Genomic DNA, 19,177 nt, shown 5'->3' with positions numbered 1-19,177 from the left:
CATTGATGCAAGTTATAAAAATGTCTGAGGTGACAAACAAATTAAAAAGCGAGGTAATTCTGGTAGCATCTGATTTGGCTAAAATTTGACAGGGACATTTACAATTATATTTCACCAAAAAGGTTGGTCCCCGTTCCACCCCCCAATCCAAACGCATACGTTAAAAGACTGGCATAGTTAGTGGATGACTCCATGGGAGAGTGACCTAGTCGTTGTTTCATGATAAGCTTTAGAAAAGTACCTAGAATAGTCGTTGTTTGTTTCATTGGAGTCAGTCATTGAATTCCAGGGATTGGGCTGGGCCTCGTCTCACACCAAAAGCATCTCAAAGTATAACTACTGATGCACTCAAATTCCAATTGATCGACCATGGCTGGTTCTCCTGTGTCCCATGGGAAAAGAAGAAAAAAGATTGAGACCAGAGACAGCTAGCTGGTCACAGCTTTAAGCTAAAGAAGGTATGAGCCAATGAACTTTAAGATAAAATTAGAAAAAGAAAAAATTGTTCCCAAACTGCAAACACACGTAAAGAAAGATTGATAATAATTTTTTTTTAAAGAAAAGAAAAGAAAAGGTGGCAGTAGCAAAGATTAAAGGGGGTATTGGGGAGGAGGCAAGTCTCATCAAAAGATTAAGATGGCAACCCTAAAAAGAAGTTCCCATTATAATTTTTCTTTCTGTTTTTTATTTCCCTCACACTGTCGTGGGCCAAAAGTTCCCACTTCTCTATCTCATATCCATGGAATGCAAGAGTTTCTTTGGTCGCTTATGTGGAGTTGGCGGTGGGGACCGCATGTATTCATCTATCGCCGTTCACATTTATCCTCGTTGATCTCTTCGTGTCTGTTTATCATTGGTGTAACTGTGGACATAGCTAATGTTGGTAGCAATAAGCTGATAATCTTCTGAAATTGCTTTTATTTTAGAGCTGATAATCTTCTGAAATTGCTTTTATTTTAGAGCTGATAAAAATTAGAGTTAATAGCTTTAAAAATTATCATTATATCTACTACCTAAAAATTATTGTACATTCATTAAGTATCTTTTTGTTTAAAGAAAAAAAAAATCCTTTTATCCATCAAAGATGGATGATAAGCTTCAAAAGAAAAAGAAATTTGCAGAAAACAAAAGACTATATCAACGCAGCATGCTGGCCACTAAGACCCTTGAAGCCACTACTGACCAAAAACCTTCTTATCTGATTTCCCAAACACACCCTAACTCATTGGCCGTCCTAAGATTCTAAGGACCCAATGTAGAGAACGACCTTTATATATTATATCATTAGGAATCCTTCAATTGCATATCTTCAAAGTTATGCTGATATCAGCTTATTAATTTACACCAAATTAAATACCAAACCCATTCAAATGTATGGACTTACTTATACATTTGAAGTGTGGAAATTAAAATTTAATGGCCTAAAATTAACCATTTATTATATTAAGAAATTAGTATACCATATCATGGCTTCTACTACCTGCTTTTTGTCTCTAGGTTAGACTCAATTGTTGGATTAGATTAATTAATTTGATTTAATTTAATTTTAAAATATTATTAAATTAATTATTCAATCCTCCAATGTTTTTTAACTTAAATGCATTAAATGTTTCTTTTCTAATTTGACCAATATTTTTTTTTAAATATGAGACCTTATTAATTTAAGGCTTTTTGAAGCATTTCCTAAAAAATTAATGACATTATTATTAGAAAATATTTTTTGACTAAAAGAAATATTAAGTCATTTTTAATAAAAATGACTCTTTTTTAAAAGAGAAAGATATTTTTTATTTTTTAAATTTTATTAATTTTATTAAAATATAAAAATATTTATACATACATAATATATACATATATCATTAGTTTCATATTACAATTAAATAACGAAAAATTTTTATAAAAAATATCTTTCATATATAAATTAATTTTCACGAAATAATCAGAGTATAAATTCTAAATTTATATATAAAAAATATTTTTTATAAAACTTATTTTCTAAGAAAATATTTTTTATAAATTTTTTTTAATTATTTAATTAAAATATTAAATTAATTATATGTATTTATAAATATTTTTATAATTTAATAAAATTATCAAAATTCAAAATAATTGCATTTTATTTAAAAATAATAATAATTAAATTAATATATGTGCAAAAAAATATATTATGATACACTTCTAAAGTAATAAACAATCCATGAATTCTGATAAAAAAAAAAACCATGAACTTTTTTTTTATAAAATAAAAAAAAATCACAAAATGATAAACAAAAATTAATAAAAATTAATTTACTTCAGTCTTCAGTCCTATTCAAATCAGAGCAAATCTAACCTCTCCCCTCTCCATCACCCCACAAACCTTCCCCAGCACGTGCCAAAAAAACACATCACACGTGCCAATCACTCCACCAAACTTTGATTAAAAAATAGTAATAATAATAATAATAATGAAACCATCACCAATCAATCAAGGCCTCCATGCACAAGCCCACACCACCGGCTGGTCCTTCCAGCACAGGAATATTCCGCCGTCGCTGCACTGTGTCATTGACCATCCTTCCTTATACCTTCTCAACAAGGCGCGTACATCATCACACACCTCATCACTGAACAAAACAGTGTTAAACCCACATGCATGCATCCGTGCAGACCAGCGCGTGGCCGTTTCCCGCCGTTCTATACAGTCGGACGGCGAACATGCCACCAAGTCAACTATGGCACGTCCTGCAGTCCTCTCTAGCATCAACCTTTCGTTGCTTGTTCTTGAAAAGCTCTCTTCCAATGACTCAAAATAAACCCTAAACCATCTCAAGCATTCTTGGAAACCCCTTACGAAGTCTAACCCATCAACACCCACATCAAGATCAGCTTCTTCTTCAACAATAGTGATGATTCTTGGTTGCAATCTTCTGAAACTTGATATAATATAATCTCTGCGATCAGCCACAGAAGTAACAGAGTGTAGAGATCCTACACAGTTGATGGCTAGAGCTTCATCGTCTTTAATGTCCAATTCAGCTAAGTTTAGATCACATAAGTCACCTGCATGATGTATGGCACGGAATTTAAATGGTACGCCCATAAGCCTAGCAAATTTTTCCATTCTGCTTCCAATTTCTTTCATTACCTTCTGGGCTGCAGCTAAACTTCCGTCGCCTCTGCCACCACCACTAGTTTTGGTAGCAACTACGGTGGTTAGCCTGAGGTGTGGTGTTTCATCAGTACGGGTTGCTAGGGCTTCTAGCAAAGTAGGCCACTGGGTGCAATATGTGTTGCTAATATCAATAATATGCAATTTGGTTTCACCTTCAAATGCTTCCATGATTGCACCATTGCAAGATACGTGACCAAAAGTGGTCCAAGGACTTACCTCTTGAAACTTCAATACCATTTTTCTTGTAGACTCGAAAGAACAAGTTTTATCCGATGCAGAAGCTAAAGTACGGTAGCATCGCTCGCCGGAGTCCGTCATCCGGCTAAACAAAGCTTGGAGAAAGTAGGAGGCAAGCTTTTGGTCGGGGTCGCCATAAGGAGAGGCGAGTTCATTGAGCATCCACATGAGTTGCTGGACACGGGCGCTGTTTTTATCGGCGATGGCACGAGCAGTTTCGAGGAGAATATCAGAGGCCCACTGGCCGGAAAATTCAAAGTTTAGGTCACAAGTAGATGAGAAAGAGAAGTCAGCGGATTCAAGGGCATGTTGAGTAGTAGGAGTGCTAGTATTAGTGGTGGTAGTGGTAGGAGTAGCAGCAGTGGTGTGTTGTTGATGGTGATAAGGATAGCAATGCTTAGAAGAAGACGAAGAGAAGTCTTCTTCATCCATGAAAAAGTTGAAGCATTCTTCGTCTTCTTGTTGGTAGTGATGGTGGTTGTTTTGTCTTGAGGATCTAGAGCTGCTAGAGGTTCTGCTAGTAGAGTTATTGAAAGATTGATCTGATTGTTGGTGACTAACGAGCCTAAACAAGGTATCCATCTAAAAACCTACCAGAGACCCACATCAATAGACTTTGGATTGAGTTTGTTGGGTTTCTTGGAGAGTGAATGAAGGAGAAAGATGGGTGTGTTTGTGTTTTTAACAGTGGACAATTGAGGAGATGGAGAATGATTAAAGGTGATAGCTAGAGTCTTCAACTTGAATATTAGCCTAATTGGCTAATTTTGCTTAAGATATATGATTAGGGAATGAGAGAGGGGAATCTAAGCAAGTTAAAACGTGAGTTTCCTTTGGAGCAATCGATGAAATTGGAGTGGGGCTAATGGGCTTCTTTTCTTTCCTTTGTTTTTTAGGAAAAGGAAAGTAAAATTAGATAAAATAGCTAAATAGCTAGAGTAGTTTAGAAATAGAAGTACGTATCTGGCAAGGTCAAGGTGAGCATATGGTTAGTGGATTAGCTTTTCATTCTTGAAAAAGAGAGAATGTCATAGGTTTTAGTGGGAGCAGGCGTGCCAAATGGGTTTAGGAGAGAGAGATGAGTAAAGCTGCCGGCGTGCATCATCATTATCAAACGCACCATCACCCAACACATTCTATTCATATTCTTTGCCTCCTAATCCCTCTCCAAACACTGCCAAAATTCCCCCACCACTTTTTCCTTTTCTATACTGTACATAAACCCATACATCAACGCTTTATAATATAATTGTCTATTCTAATACCGAAATGTACTCTTCTCCAATTTCAAGGGCATGCTCTTTCACCTTTTTTTTACCTTCTCCACTACTCCCACATGATATATACTTCACTACCACAACCAATCAAGTATTAGAGATGGCCTATAGCTCCTCTCACTAGCTATGGAGCTAGCTATACCCCAAAATCTTATATACTAGATACCCACTTGATTAAGTCATCCTCCTGTTCATTATTGCACCCCCAAGCACAAAGTGCACCACTTGGCCTTGTATGTCTCGACCTTGTTGTCCTCATCTTGAACCTTAGTTCTCTCTGGAAACAATATCTATATATTTGGTTGGCCTACACATATGAAGCACTCAGCATTTTATTTGTTTGCGTCAGCTTAGTTAAACTCAAGATTTTTTTTTTTTTTTTTTTGGGGGGGGTGGGGGGGGGGGGGGGGGAAGATTTGATTGTTCAGATTAGAATATGTCTTGGGTTTGGAAGTTTTTGGCGTGTGTTTTGTGCTCTGCAGCAAAATAGCCTTAGCTATCATATACATGCTATATATATATACTATATTGTTGCTATTTCCTTCGTTTGTTGTGTCAACGTGGCATGCATTCATTTTGTCCTTGGAAAATTTTCTTGCTTCTTTATCGTCCTTGGTTTCCTCCATCAATCATTAGTAAAATTCCATGTGTGGATTCTGTGTCTATTGCAGAGAGAAATGGGTTTATAGAAGTTCTTTTCTTTGAAAACATCATTGCTGGGCAGAAGCAATTAGTAAGGGCATTGCTCAACTTCAAATCAAAGTGCACTCTGCACTACCCATCGGGCGTGGATATAGCTCAGAGAAAGGGCACTTTGGTCACACATTTATTCAATTGCCAAGAATCATTTGCTGAAAGGATTTTCCAACTCCATTAGCAACCAGTTTATATTTTATGCATTGATTAAAATCATAACCCTTCTTTATCTTAATTATATAATTGTATCTAACAAACGAGACAAAGCTTATCAAGGCTTAATTTAAGGGATTTTTTATGGCACCCAAATTATTATTTTATATATATATATATATATATATATATATATATATATGAAATTAGAAATGAATCCCAAATTCTATATAAAGAATAATTGTAAGTACTACAAACATACATTCTTTTAATGAAAAACTAATATGAAGACCTTTTGATGAAGACTTAATCCGCGTGGAAACAACTATATGATAGTTTCCACATAAAAAAAAAATTGCACAAATAGACTTGGTCGAGGCGAATGAATGAATGACTTGATTAATTCCACGTAATTACTCTGAATTAGCTTAATTTTTCCTTGGAGGCGTGATACCATTAGGCCATCAATTGGTCATATATAAAGCTATCTGGTCCCTCCTCTCCCTTTCACAAGCCTTTTTCCTTGCAACTAATTCTGTTTAATTGTTGTTATTGGTCTGTTGATGAGACCTGTGAGGGTTCCACAAGTGGGGTTAATTAGGAGCTGTTAACCAAAACTGTTTTATTAATGGTCATAGAGTATAAATTAGTGATCTTTGATTACAACTCTAGAAAGCCTTGTATTAATTATTGAATTGAAGGCTGCGTGTTAATCTTCTCCAAGGCTCCAACCCCATTTGTTCTTCTTTCTTTTTTAATAAAAAAGCGACTTGAGTCTGTGGCATTATTATGTCACTGTTACGTCTGCTATCCAACAGTGTTCTAAAAAAAAAAAAAAAGAAAAGGCAGGCAAGGACTTGTTAATTATTATTGTCCTCTGATATTTTATATTCTCACACCATCAGATTTTTATTTTTTTAATTCAAACTTGATATGTCGCAGTTTTAAAATAATTGTAATGGCAAATTTTGCTTAATGGTAAGTGCTTCTTTCGTATGTTATTAAAATGATAAATTTGATTTACGCTTCTTTTCTTTTTAAAACCAAAAAGAAATTTAGTATAGTTAATAACAATGTTCTTGAGGAGGCCTGCTATTTTTTTTTTATTTTTTTTCCTGCTGTGATCGATATACCAACAAAATATGTTAGACTTGACCAAAGAGGCATGTTAGACTTGACTAAATAGGGGAATTTTCCCTGTATGGCAGCTACAAAATATGAATTCGAGTCCTCTCTCTCTCGCCTGGATGCCAAAGGCAATCTTGGTTGACGGGGTATGAATTTCTTTGTCCTCTGCCTTGACAGAAGAACACCTCAATTTCTTCCCCCTGATGACAGGAAAATTCAATCATTGACTAACAAAATATGTAGACAGTGCACCTACCGTATTATCATAGTTTTGTTTCAGGTGGAGATGACAATTCATGATGCAATGAAAACAAATAAATAAATAAACAAAATTCTGTGCTATGGTGTAGGGGTTGAGTATATTATTAGTAGCGTAAACATGTCCAGGATTGATAATCCTGTTTTCCCTTCCCAAGTGTGTTCAAGTCAGTAAGTTCCATTTCCCCTCCTTTCTGGTGAAAGAGTAACGTCCAACACCACAAGCATCCTTTGTTGATCTCATCTTGGACAAGGTCTCAAGTTCCAATGCCACTCACTTTCCTTTGTAAAAAAAATAAGAAATAAAAATCAAGGAAAAATGCTGCATCATAGCCCTTCAATGGCTCATGGACGGCAGTAAACTTAATATACCGAGTGAGGATTCCATATTAGCAGCCCATTTCTCCATCTTCAGAGTTGCAGCTTTTAAAGGCATTTTGCAAGCAGAAGATAACCACATATAGGGATGTAGCCACATTCAAATCGAAAAATGAAAGGAGAAAAGAACTCTCAAATCCATGGCGAAGAGTGTCAAATACATTTTATTTACGCACCAAAAATAGACCTGAAAATTAGTAGTAAAAAGTTACTATTGGTAAGAAACAGCTGGGACTGGGGCCTCCTCGAAAAACCATGAAGATGGTCCTAGACGTCCATCATGAGATTATGACAATTCAACATCAAATTAATGATACCAACATGTAAAAGACTGCAGTAGAAAGGCAGTTTGGAACCGTGATTTCACCTTTACACATGTTCACTCATACTCTGCTCCTGCTGCACAAAATATGAGTGGGCGTGAGAGAGAGAGAGAGAGAGAGAGAGAGAGAGAGGGTGAGAAGGCACCCTTTGGACTGGATAAGAACAGCATGTTATCGGAACTAAATTTCTGTGACTGATATATCTTATTGTACATATGACCTGCAAAACAACAATTCAATGGAATGGAATGCCTCCTCAACAGTATCCGTTTAATTTTCACCACCTCAAAAAGAATATGTTACACAGCTGACGTACACCAGCTCCATTTTCCTCACCATCTCAAGATTTGAACAAGATATGGGAATTTTCACCATGCAGAGAAGTCTTTGAATTCTCCTGTTGAAACTCCCACTTTCCTTTTCTTTGCCACAGCAATTGTTGACAAACCAGAATCCATGGTAACTGATTCAGGTTGAGAATTCCTTGCTTTCAAGTACTTCCCAATGCCGCCGCCACTGCCCACAGTTCTAGATTCTGTAGTTCCTGTGCCAGGATTGCTATACCATGAACCAACCTTTTCCTGAAATGTTAAAAAAGAAGCAAAATTCATGTCAATCTCAAAGAAAAACAAAAGTAATGAACAGAATATCAAAAGCTGCTATTCTGCACTCCAGAAACTAACATTTTCTTCATCCTCAGGTGGCTTCTCATCTTTGGCCTCCTCTTGCTCATCTTCTTCGTCGGGCTCCATGTAGGGATTGACAAATACCGTTACAGAAATAATCTTGATCTCCTCCTGCACAAGGAGTACAAGAGTCAAAAAGAAACATGAGGCAATGATTCAGAAGAAAATTAATCTTCACTTTCTCGATGACTCTTGTGAGCCAGAAAGTTATAGATTAAGTTAATTTTCTAATCCATTGCTAATTATTGAGAGGGAAAAAAAATGCATTTATAATTCGAATATAAATCGAATATTTTTTTTACTCTATTTAGAATATCCAACAAACAATCATTTTGACCACAACATATGCAGAAAACAGTTTTTGCTGTTTCTTATGATGAACATATCCATTTTCAACCACTACATCTCACAAGCTTTGTGATCAGATACCCAATTCTCCAATGTTTATAAAGTCATAATGAGTATAAAGATGTAAACTCAAACTGCATAGACTTTGCTCTATACTACATGAATGCTAAATTGCCATCTTCCATAGCAGCCACCATTAAGTAAATGAACAGCAATCATGCCTATTAGTTAAGGAACTCATAGATAAATTCTCCAAAGAAAAGCCCCAAATAACTAACCAGAGGCCTGTCATTGTCGTCAACAGGAACTTTTTCCATTGCTGCCAATGTAGTCAAGCCACCAACAACCCCACCAAAAACTGTATGTTTAAAGTTCAAATGATTTGCAGACTTGTAAAGGATGAAAAACTGAGAACCATTGGTGTGGGGCCCACTGTTTGCCATACTGACAACCCCTCTTCCAGAGTGGAGCAACTTGGAGTTCAGCTCATCTTTGAAAGGCTTCCCCCATATAGATTCGCCTCCTCTCCCAGTACCAGTAGGATCACCACCTTGAATCATAAAATTCCTTCACAAAAAGGATAAATAGCTTTTTAATATCCATATTCTGATGATACCACAGAACCAAGAAAATACCAAATTAACTGAAGTCAAAATAGAAGTGATTAATATACCGAATGCTTCTATGAAAAGCAACTCCATTATAGTAGCCTTGCTCACAAAGAGTGATGAAGTTCTCGCATGTCCTTGGAGTTATATCACAGTGCAGCTCAATGTTCAAATCACCATGTGTTGTATGCAGCTGAACATAACCTTTCTTCTTTGGATTTTTCTCAACTTTGATATATTCAAAGTCATTTTTGGTGACAGGATCAAAAGAGGTAGAAGTGAATGATCGTGAAGCAGCGCCAGTGGTGTAACGACTCTTTACCTGGAACAAAATCTCATGTCAAAACTGAGCACAGACTGTTCTAGCATTCACATCTTTTACAAGTTTCGATGCTAAAATATGAGAAATGAACCAACAAATTTGGTTTTTAGCTAACAACATTGAAACCTTGCTTGTAACTCAACCCATTCCAGTGTTGTTCCTAGCCAATATACTAGTATATGGAACTCACATGATCCAACATTATCGGAAAGTTATTGAGTTGCGTAATCCTTACCAACACCACCACTGCACTCGCCCCTCCCCTCTACTCCTCCCCTAGTAAAAATATTTACAGGCTCTAAAGCACACATAATAGGCGGAAAAACAATATTCTTGATTGCCACATCTTTCTTTCAAAAATTATAATAATCTTCACTATCAGAGAAAAAAAAAAAAAGATTTTTCAATGTCTTGGAAATTTCAATCAAATACGCAATAATTATCCATAAGAAAAGAAATCAATACCCAGATGCAAGAATTTTCAATTAATTTCATTGATTTGAAAAAAATAAAAAACTGCATATAAAGCCAAAATTTCGATCTTCAATACCCAAGACACAAAAACAACTTTCAATCAATAGTTCAACACCCAACAAATTCCCAATGAATAACCCCAAAAATTTCCCATCAGATTTCACTTTCAACAACAGCAGAGAATGGAGGACAACCTTTTCTTGTAAGAGAGAACAAACAAGAAGGAAGCAATTTCTCTTGATCAAACCCTGGGGCATGCTAATTTTCCGCCCTCATGGCTTCTGTGTCAGCAGCTGGAAACCATGGAGAGAGAGGTCCTATAGATGGTCTTGGTTACAAGTTTGAGCTCGTAACTGACAATGGTGGCCTAGCAACAGCATCCCCATTGCTGAAGCCATAATGAGTGTGGAAAAGGGTGGCCAATTTTTTATTGATAGGATAATAGGGGATTTTGGATTGAGTTCAAGATCACCTGTAAGAGAAGAGAACTGTAAAAATAGAGATGAGAGAGAAGGGGGAAGGATGGTCTGGAGGCAGAAAGGAGCATGAAAGAGAGTTTATGTTTATCCCTAATCCTAACATAGGTTATATATGGGTTCAGTTTGGTTATTTTGAGTTTTTTTTTTCCCCTTCAAAACCGAACAAATCCAAGATAACTGATCTTTCAATATTCACCTGATTGAAACCAAATTGAAAACTGTATTCAATTGGTTTGATTTTTCAGTTATAATGAATTAATCCTCAACCATAGTGATATCTAGAATATCTAAGGATAGGTAAAATTTCCCGTTAAACAAATTATGACTTTAAATCACAAAGTTTATAATGGATGAATTCAAATTTTACATTCCCTGATACTGGCATGAACAACATGCAAGTGATTAGAACATCTAAGCCAGATCTATGACACCATAAAAGAAAATTTAGTCAACATACAGAGAACAAGGAGGCATATGGAATATGGAACTCAAAATGATTCATTGCTTTGGATCCCTATCATATGCTGTTGTGTCTAAGGAAATATCAAACTTGGGAAAACTAACCATCTTTGCATTCACAGGTGCCCTCTCACCAGCCATGTGCATGGCTATCCGAGCAGCAGTTTTATCACCTGATGCAGCTTTAGCTGCAACAGCACTTCTCCCATGTACTGCAGCAGATGCAGCATCTACGATACTATATGCTTGTCGGGGCTTAGACTCTCCATTTGAATCTGATTTGGAATCCTCTTTAATACGCGATCTTGCAGCCAAAATGGCAGCAAGGGCAGCAGCTCTTTCATTTTGTGCCTTACTGCCACCTCCACCATGAAGTGCAGTTTGTTTTGCTTTCTCAGTTCCAAGCTCCTCCAGCATCTGCTTCATATCTCCAGTAGCATTTATGTTATACATTGCATCTGAACTCATTTTCTTTAGCTCTGGAAGATTGAACTGAAGGTTATTATTTTCTTAAGAAAGAAAAATCTATTGGTGACAATGAAAAATGAGAATGGCCTTACCTTCATCATCAACTTTCAGACCGTTCTTAACATGGTCAAAATCCAGAGTGACCTTACTGTCAAGTGCATTCGGATTCTGCAAAGCATACATGCAGGGATAAGGATCGTTCTACTAGAAAAAAATGCCAGCATGCTTCAACATAGTCAAAGATCAACGAATCTCAAAGTTATCAATACCTGAATTGTTATCAAGTCTTCCTTAGTGAATGGCTCATCAGTAAGAAGCTCCTTCCAGTTTTTGGTCTTGATGTTTAATTCTTTAATTGCCTACAAGATAAAAAGCTAACAAATAAAGAAACATACAAAAAATTAACGGAAAACTACTGCCACTAATAATCAATATGCAACAAACCTCATAGCAGAAAACATTTCCTGTAGTCTTCACAGCAACTATATGCGTAAATTCAGTAAAAACTTTGTTTAGCACAGGGCAATGATACTCGCCTACAGACAAAATACAGCACAGATTAACACGGTCAAGACATGAATGTATGCTAACAGTGAATACAATCCAGAAAAGAAAGAAATAGGCATCTGCAGAAAAGCACATGAAACAACAATGAATATTGCATCAAGCAACCACATTCTGCAATGAGAGAACTGGAAGTGTTTTAGGAAAACAATTCTTCCGAGGGAAGTTTTTCTAAAAACAAAGAATGAGTATAATACTGCTGGTAATAATAGGAATAGGAGTAGTTATACATTTCCTTTTGATATATATGACCTACATGAACAGTGCTACTAGTACTCTCTTTCCACTATGCAGCTGCAATTAAGCTTATTCAAGAACAATTGTTCCATCTTCTTCTCCAGTGACATTAATTTCAAGTAACAGTAACACAACAATTCAAAGAGACCTAAAATCAAATGTGCTAGCAGATTTGTAAGCTACCCAAAAGGACTACTAGTAGATAGGGCTCTCCACAAACACTTGTATGTAGCCAAGACAGACCTAGTATGCACCAGATCCATAAAGCCACAACTGTTGTCCATTAAATTCTCCCAGAAATTTCCTTTGTCTTGAAAAATGAAAATTCATAAGCAGAAACAGACATTATAACTATTAACTAGTGGCCATATCAATAGTGACGGGGTTGGTCAAATTAAAGCAGTAACCAAGGGCCAACTACATGATGTGGTTTTTGCAGGTCCAACCTCTAACAGATGCAATGGTATGTTCTAGTCCTCCAAGACATGGTTAAAAAAAACTAGCGTTTTATGACCCAGTGTCTGATTAATAAACAAACACTAATGAAGCAACAATAACACTTTTTAAAATAATAATAATAGTAACAATAATAACAATAAATAGGATTGTTTCAGGCAATGAATCTATTGCCCATTAATTTTAACTAATGCTGATTGAATTCTTTCCATGAATTTCTATCATTCTCTAACTTGATTGCAATTAGCACTCATTCACATTTCCCCCTCCACTGATTTAAACAGCATAATGTCAGGCTGATGATACAAATAAATTATGTGGATTATGTTTCAAACCATAATTCCAACTAAGCTTTCTATGCATAAATACAGTGTTCATTACCATGTAAATGCATTTTGTATGCAGCTCAAAAAAGAAAAAAAAAATTCAGCTTTCAATGCACTCTTGAAAAGTGCTAAACTGAAAAAAATAAGGGAGGAAAAATCATTTAAAAAAAAAAGACACCCCAAAACCTTCAGAATTCTTGTGAAAAGTGAGAGGGATAAGATCCTCCAGCTTGAGCGGAGCTCCAGTGACTGGATGCTTCCCATACTTCCTTATGTACGGAGTTATGTTCCTGCATATAAATTTCAAAACCAAAAACACGTCACCATCAAATTTAGTGACAAAAATAGTTTGAAACTATAAGATTCAATATGAAGAAGAAGAAGCAACAGAGACACGAACATTATATCGAAGACGCTTCCATCTGCTGTGCACACTGGATACTCATATGGGGTAAATGTAAGACTGCAACAAAATTATAACACAAATAAAGAAAATATAAAAATTCAATGCTATACAGTAAAAAAAAAAAAAGCATCACAAGGAAGGGGGGGACACATACGCGCAGCAATAGAAGGGGAGGCGCTTGAAACGGGTGACCTCTTTGGTTTTGGCGCCGCCCCATTCCGTGGCCCATTCTGTTTTCGTTATGAACATTCGATCTTTGCTGTGCTGTTTCTTCCCCATCTTTCTGTTGCTTCGTTGGGCTTAGAAATCGATGATGATTTTCAGAAATTAGGGTTTTTATGGCTATCTATATTTGAGAAGGTCTCCAAATCAATTTCTGGAAAGCTAAAGCTACGACTTCTGCTATCTGCTTATCCTTCTTTGCCACGGGAAGAGAGGATGAGGAAATTGGTGGTTTTGAGATTTTAATGCTGGGATGTTTGAGAAGTTTGTGACGGTGAGAATCGCCGACATCCGAGTTGAATCGGCGAGGGATGCATTGAAGCTCCGATTGGGTTAGGGGTAGCCCATATAGGCTCACTGGACTAATTGGGCCAAGTTAGCCCAAAAAAGCCCACTTTTGTTAGTTCCGAAAGCATAAACCCCTAAACAAAAACAACGCCTCAAGATCTTAGTCCAACTTGATTTCAGATCCATAAAGGAAAATGGGAGGGCGGACCTCTAGCGGCAGCAGCGGTGAGGAGGATGACGCGAATTGGAAAGCGGCTATCGAGTCAGTAGCTGCCACTACCACTTTTGGCAGTAAAGTTTTTGGGAATACATCGAATGGCTCAACATCCCATTCCACCTCTAATAGAGATGTTGAAGAGCAGCAAACCCAGAATTCCCAAAAGCTCAAGCACTACCAACTAAAGGTCAGTGCTCTCGTCATCCTCATTTAAATTGCTATGTTTTCATGTTAATAGTTGGATTTTCCTCTTATGGGCTTAAAATGTTTCCGGAAAAAGATGAATGTTTTGCTGGTTTTATATATGTGAGAGAAGTGTGGTCTGGTCTCTGCGAATCGCGGAGTATTTATTGGTGTTACAACTTTACTCGCTTCTTAACAAAGATTATATGGACGCTATGTTTGGGAGAACGTTTTTGGAGGCAAGGGATGGGGTTTTAAAGTTATAGGTACATGGCTATCTGGGAGCAAGGTTTTTGAAGGAAAAATCTCCATTTTTTTCAGCCCACCAATTTAGGAGGTGTGAAAGTTTTGATAACATACCTTCCATTATTATACTACCCACGAGCCCTTGTGGCTCGCTTGGTGCTCTTATAGCTTCCAAGATGATCATAGACTAAGAGTTTGGTATTCCTAGTGTTCTCATGTGTACCATTAAGGGGAAAAATGTCTTTACAAGAGTTTGTGATTCGTGGAGTAGAGAATTGCATGTGCTGCTTATGATGTGGATAGAGATATGCTATATTGATATTGATAGCCGAATTGATATTCAGTTCATATAATTGTTATAATTTGGTTATAAGTATGACAAGAGAGACATCATTTTGGACTTTGTCACGGTGGATTATCCATATGCTGATTTATCACTTCATTTGGCTTTATGTAATTTTTTCAAATTATCTTGGCTCAGGGTGCCATGTTGTCTGAGTATCTATTAAAATTCCAAGTAGTTGTATTTGGGTTTCCTTGATGTATCTTCATCTTTTGGAACCCTACATTGTTCATTTTTACATGGCGGGAAGCAGAAGGCCACATTTGGTTCACTTTGGAAATGGATGTTTCCTATTTCTAGACTCCATTTCAAGGTTCATTTTAGGGAGGATAAAATATAATGTATGTAATCTTAAAAATTATAGTTAAAGTAGATATCATTTTCACCTAGATTCATGTTGTTCAAATATATAGATACTGTAAAATATTTAGATTCCTTCTATAGCAAATAAGAAAATGATATCCTATATAATTACGCATGTTTCCATTTCCAGAGTGAACCAAATATGATCAATTTGTGTTGTGCATCACCTTGTTGTTAGTGCTTCATGTGTGTGTGTGTGTGTGTGTGTGTGTGTATATATATATATATGTTTTCTTTTTATTTTTCAAGCATATGCATATCCTTCTCAGCCCCCATTTTTTCAGCTTAAAGTGTTTTGTGGCAGGCACAAAAGCTTTTGGATGACATCTTAGAAAAGACCTTATTAATGGTGAGTGAGCCCATTCATGTCCCTGATAATCCCATTGTAGATGAAGGTGGAGTACGGCTATTTAAACATTCTCCTGCTGGGATTATATTTGATCATACAGGTGAGCTTATCTCTTTGTGTGTGTGTGTATTAAGATTTCAGTGCTTCCTTGATGGAGAAATGATGACCCTCTAAATTGATTGTTTTATTTATACATTAGCACTACTCAACCTACTGCCTCGGCAATGTTGATCTTGCGAGGCAAATGAGCTGTTTCCTGAGTTCTTTATGGGAAGTTGGACTGAAAATGATGGTAGTTGTCTTGCATAACTGTCACAGCCATGAGGAGCCAGCCATAGATTCAAAATTTGTTGTAGATGAAAAACCCATAGATCATTTAGTTCAGGTAACCGGCCAATAAAGCAGCAAACTTGAAGCACAAATTGTTCTCCTGTATCAATTGTTATGTGGGGCATTCCTTGTTTGTAGAATAGACTTGAGGCAAGCTTTTGTTAGTAAATATTCTGCTAAGAGCTGGAAGATTAAATTCTAGAACTTCATTTTACCATTTAAGGAGTTTGCGAGATTGGAGAGTTACAATTCTCTAGACTCCACTCTGTAATGCATTCTGCATAAACTCTTGCCACATTGTAAATAAGGATTGAAGATTGTATATGCTACTGCTAGATGAAATTCAAGGGCCCAGAAAGCGACCAAGAATTCTTCCTGCATATGACGTTGATGAGAAATCAAAGAAGGTTTGCTTCTTTATGGACTTCATTCTTACCATTGATATGTTAAATTGACAAAATGTTACTGAGGATCTATGATATTTTGCAGTTTAGACGGCAAATCAAATCTGTTACTGTGAATGGGGTAGACATAATTGCTGCAGCAAGAGAGGAAGGCCAAAAAGCATTAGCTAGATTCGAAGCCAAAGAAGCAGCAACAAAAGCCAAAGCCAAAAAGGAGGAGGAAAGAGTTGCAGAATTGAAAAGAATTAGGGGGGAGAGATGGCTACCTTCCATTGCGAAGGAAATTCAGTTAACTTTTCAATGACTAGCAATTTCTGCACTTGGATAGTTTTTATTGAGCAGACTCCATTTGCTTTTCCAAATTTTCACTTTCACCCTTCAGATTGCTTGTATTCTTAGGATTCATGCAATTCCCTGTCTTCTCTGATTGTTTCAATAAGAGATATTTATTTCAGTCATTTAATCATGTGTTGGCTGCATCGTTTGTTTGCTCAGTTAAATAGAAACAACAGGGAAAAAGTCTAGGCAAATATTCATTTGGGTTGCCGTCTTCTGCCTCACAACTGGCCTGAGTCAGACAGAGGTGTGTTTGTGGCTTAATATGGCAATCACATCCTAGAAAAGAATTCTATGGTTATGATGCTTCCTCAAGACGAGCAATTGTTGAATGTCAACTTTATTCTTATTTTTTGTGTAATAATTTATATTATGAATTTTATTGGATGCGAATACTTTTCCATTTCATAATTCCAAGCAGTTATAAATTTGATAGGCAAATTAAATTCTAGTCATGATCACTTTTAAACTTTCTTTAGAATAAACTATTTAGAAAAAGAAAAAAATCAAATGAATTTTCACATAATTGTGTTTAATTTTTATTTTTTTAAATTAAATTTTTTAAGTTAAAAAAATTAAATGTTTTCATTTTAAATATAAAAATTAATTAAAAGAAATCAATTAAATTAAATTTTATAAAATTTTAGTTTCCAAATCGGAAGTTATAAACGTCACTGTCTCGCAGCTATTTAAACGGAATGAGCAACAACAACTAATGGAAATTAACAACTCAAAGCTAGTGGAAATTGGACGTGAGACTTGGGGAAATGGCTAGGCGGGTGTGAGTTTGAAATTAAATTACCAAAAAGGGTGTGGTAAAAAGTATTTACCAACAAGGGTGTTTTTGATGGTGTAGGAAAGAGAGAGAAAGACTCCAATATAAATAGCTAACTGATATTAAATTTTAAAACAAAAGCTTATTTTGGACTGAAATGTGAAAAAAAAAAAATTACTCAGCTAAGTGCTATTCATGGTAACGCCTAATTGCTGAGCAGTGAGATTCTCTTAATTTCCCGAGACTTGAATGTCTCAAAAAAAGATGAGGTTTGACTGAGGCAGTTAGGTGCTACCCATGATAGTGCCTAGCCGCTGCGCCGTGCAGCCCAATTGCTATATGCTACCTGGTGGCTGCTACCCATGGTAGCACTTAGCTGTTATGCGTCACTCAACCCTGTCTCACTTCACATCAGCAGTTTTACTTTACACTTCACATCAATAGTCTTACTTCACATCGACAGTAATCTCTAAGTTCTATGGCAGGTAGACTCTGGTTATAGTAGCACCTAGTAGTGCTATTTATACCGCCCCCAACTCCCACCTCTCATTTTGTGCACCAGTATTTCATTTTATAGACAAGCACTGGAACCTTATGCATAGGCTCTTTCCAACATTTTTGTCACGACCCAACCTATGGGCCGGACCGGCACTAGGACCTGGGCCAGCCTAAAGCCCCCGAGGCCCGTAGTAAGCCTAACTGTTCATTAACCCAACTCTAAGGCCCATTTGGGCCCAATATCAAGAAAACAAACGGACAGAATCCAGCCATAAAATGGACTTACCAACGGGGAGTTTTCGACTCACCCGACCTGTAAACACAATATATAGTCAATTGGGGAGCTCAGCTCACCCTCCACATACTCATCAACATAATAATAAATGGGAGCTCAGCTCCCTCATCCAATCCATCAAACATGCATAGCATATTAAGTTTACAGGTCCCAAAATAATAATTTAGTTTACAGACCCAAATCAAATAACATTTCTAACACATGCGGAAATTCTAAGATTTAACAAGTTTATACAAACAATAATAATTGACCTGCGAGGGAGAAAAGCAGGTTAACCAAAATAAAATCCTCCTGTAGCCTGAAAAAAATATTGAACAGGAGTGAGCGTTCGACTCAGAGAGTAAAATATCAATTTTAACCATAATCTCTATAACTATCTAGAACTAATGTACCCTGTAGAGTGAAATGCAACATTAACAACATTTTCACATCATAACATCAAAAAGGTAATTTGGAGCACTCACACACCCTGTAGTATCAATCATAACATATGGGAGCTGATCCTATACGACTCTCTTAAATCCAACTCGTGCCGAATTACTCAAGCTCGGACTTCCACTTAATAACCAAATCGAGGGTCCCAGAATTACTCAAGCCGTGACTACCCCTCGAAGGATCGGTCCCAATTACTCAAGCCGTGGATCGCCTGGCCCTATCCATAGTCCACACCACATCACACGCACGCCAACGCACGCACACTGCTCCAAATTACCACAACAACATTCATGGCACATTAACAGTTATGAATGCAACATAATTCGTGCCTAGAGTTTAACTACATAAATATATGCATATAAGTGATGCATGGGCATCTTGAACATATAATAATATCGAAATTACAATTAAAATTAATATTTTACTCACAAACTTGACGACAAATTATCGTGTGGT

The 19,177-nt window shown here is 36.5% G+C and overlaps 3 protein-coding genes across 3 annotated transcripts; 1 reads left to right on the top strand and 2 right to left on the bottom strand.

Moving 5' to 3' along the window:
- Positions 1–2,202: 2,202 nt before the first annotated feature.
- On the bottom strand, positions 2,203–4,380 carry LOC110649965 (protein SHORT-ROOT-like). The gene has a single exon (XM_021804727.2). The coding sequence runs from the start codon at positions 3,971–3,973 to the stop codon at positions 2,468–2,470; it is 1,506 nt and encodes a 501-aa protein (XP_021660419.2). The 5' UTR covers positions 3,974–4,380; the 3' UTR covers positions 2,203–2,467.
- A 3,143-nt stretch (positions 4,381–7,523) lies between these two features.
- Positions 7,524–13,972, bottom strand: LOC110649967 (peptidyl-prolyl cis-trans isomerase CYP65). The gene is made up of 11 exons (XM_058150223.1): positions 13,592–13,972; positions 13,432–13,494; positions 13,218–13,321; positions 11,893–11,984; positions 11,718–11,807; positions 11,541–11,616; positions 11,086–11,459; positions 9,312–9,568; positions 8,917–9,205; positions 8,288–8,401; positions 7,524–8,185 (listed from the first exon to the last, which is right to left on the bottom strand). The coding sequence occupies exons 1-11, from the start codon at positions 13,714–13,716 to the stop codon at positions 7,973–7,975; spliced, it is 1,797 nt and encodes a 598-aa protein (XP_058006206.1). The 5' UTR covers positions 13,717–13,972; the 3' UTR covers positions 7,524–7,972.
- A 131-nt stretch (positions 13,973–14,103) lies between these two features.
- LOC110649968 (uncharacterized) lies at positions 14,104–16,840 on the top strand. Its single transcript, XM_021804734.2, has 4 exons — positions 14,104–14,351; positions 15,604–15,748; positions 16,315–16,385; positions 16,468–16,840. Exons 1-4 carry the CDS (start codon positions 14,142–14,144, stop codon positions 16,684–16,686), a joined length of 645 nt encoding a protein of 214 aa, XP_021660426.2. The 5' UTR covers positions 14,104–14,141; the 3' UTR covers positions 16,687–16,840.
- Positions 16,841–19,177: the final 2,337 nt, after the last annotated feature.

This window comes from Hevea brasiliensis, chromosome 7, assembly GCF_030052815.1.
Source record: "Hevea brasiliensis isolate MT/VB/25A 57/8 chromosome 7, ASM3005281v1, whole genome shotgun sequence".
In the NCBI taxonomy this organism is placed as follows: Eukaryota; Viridiplantae; Streptophyta; class Magnoliopsida; order Malpighiales; family Euphorbiaceae; genus Hevea; species Hevea brasiliensis.
The sequence above is the reverse complement of the archived record's forward strand: the minus strand, read 5'-3'. Positions and strand labels throughout refer to the sequence as shown.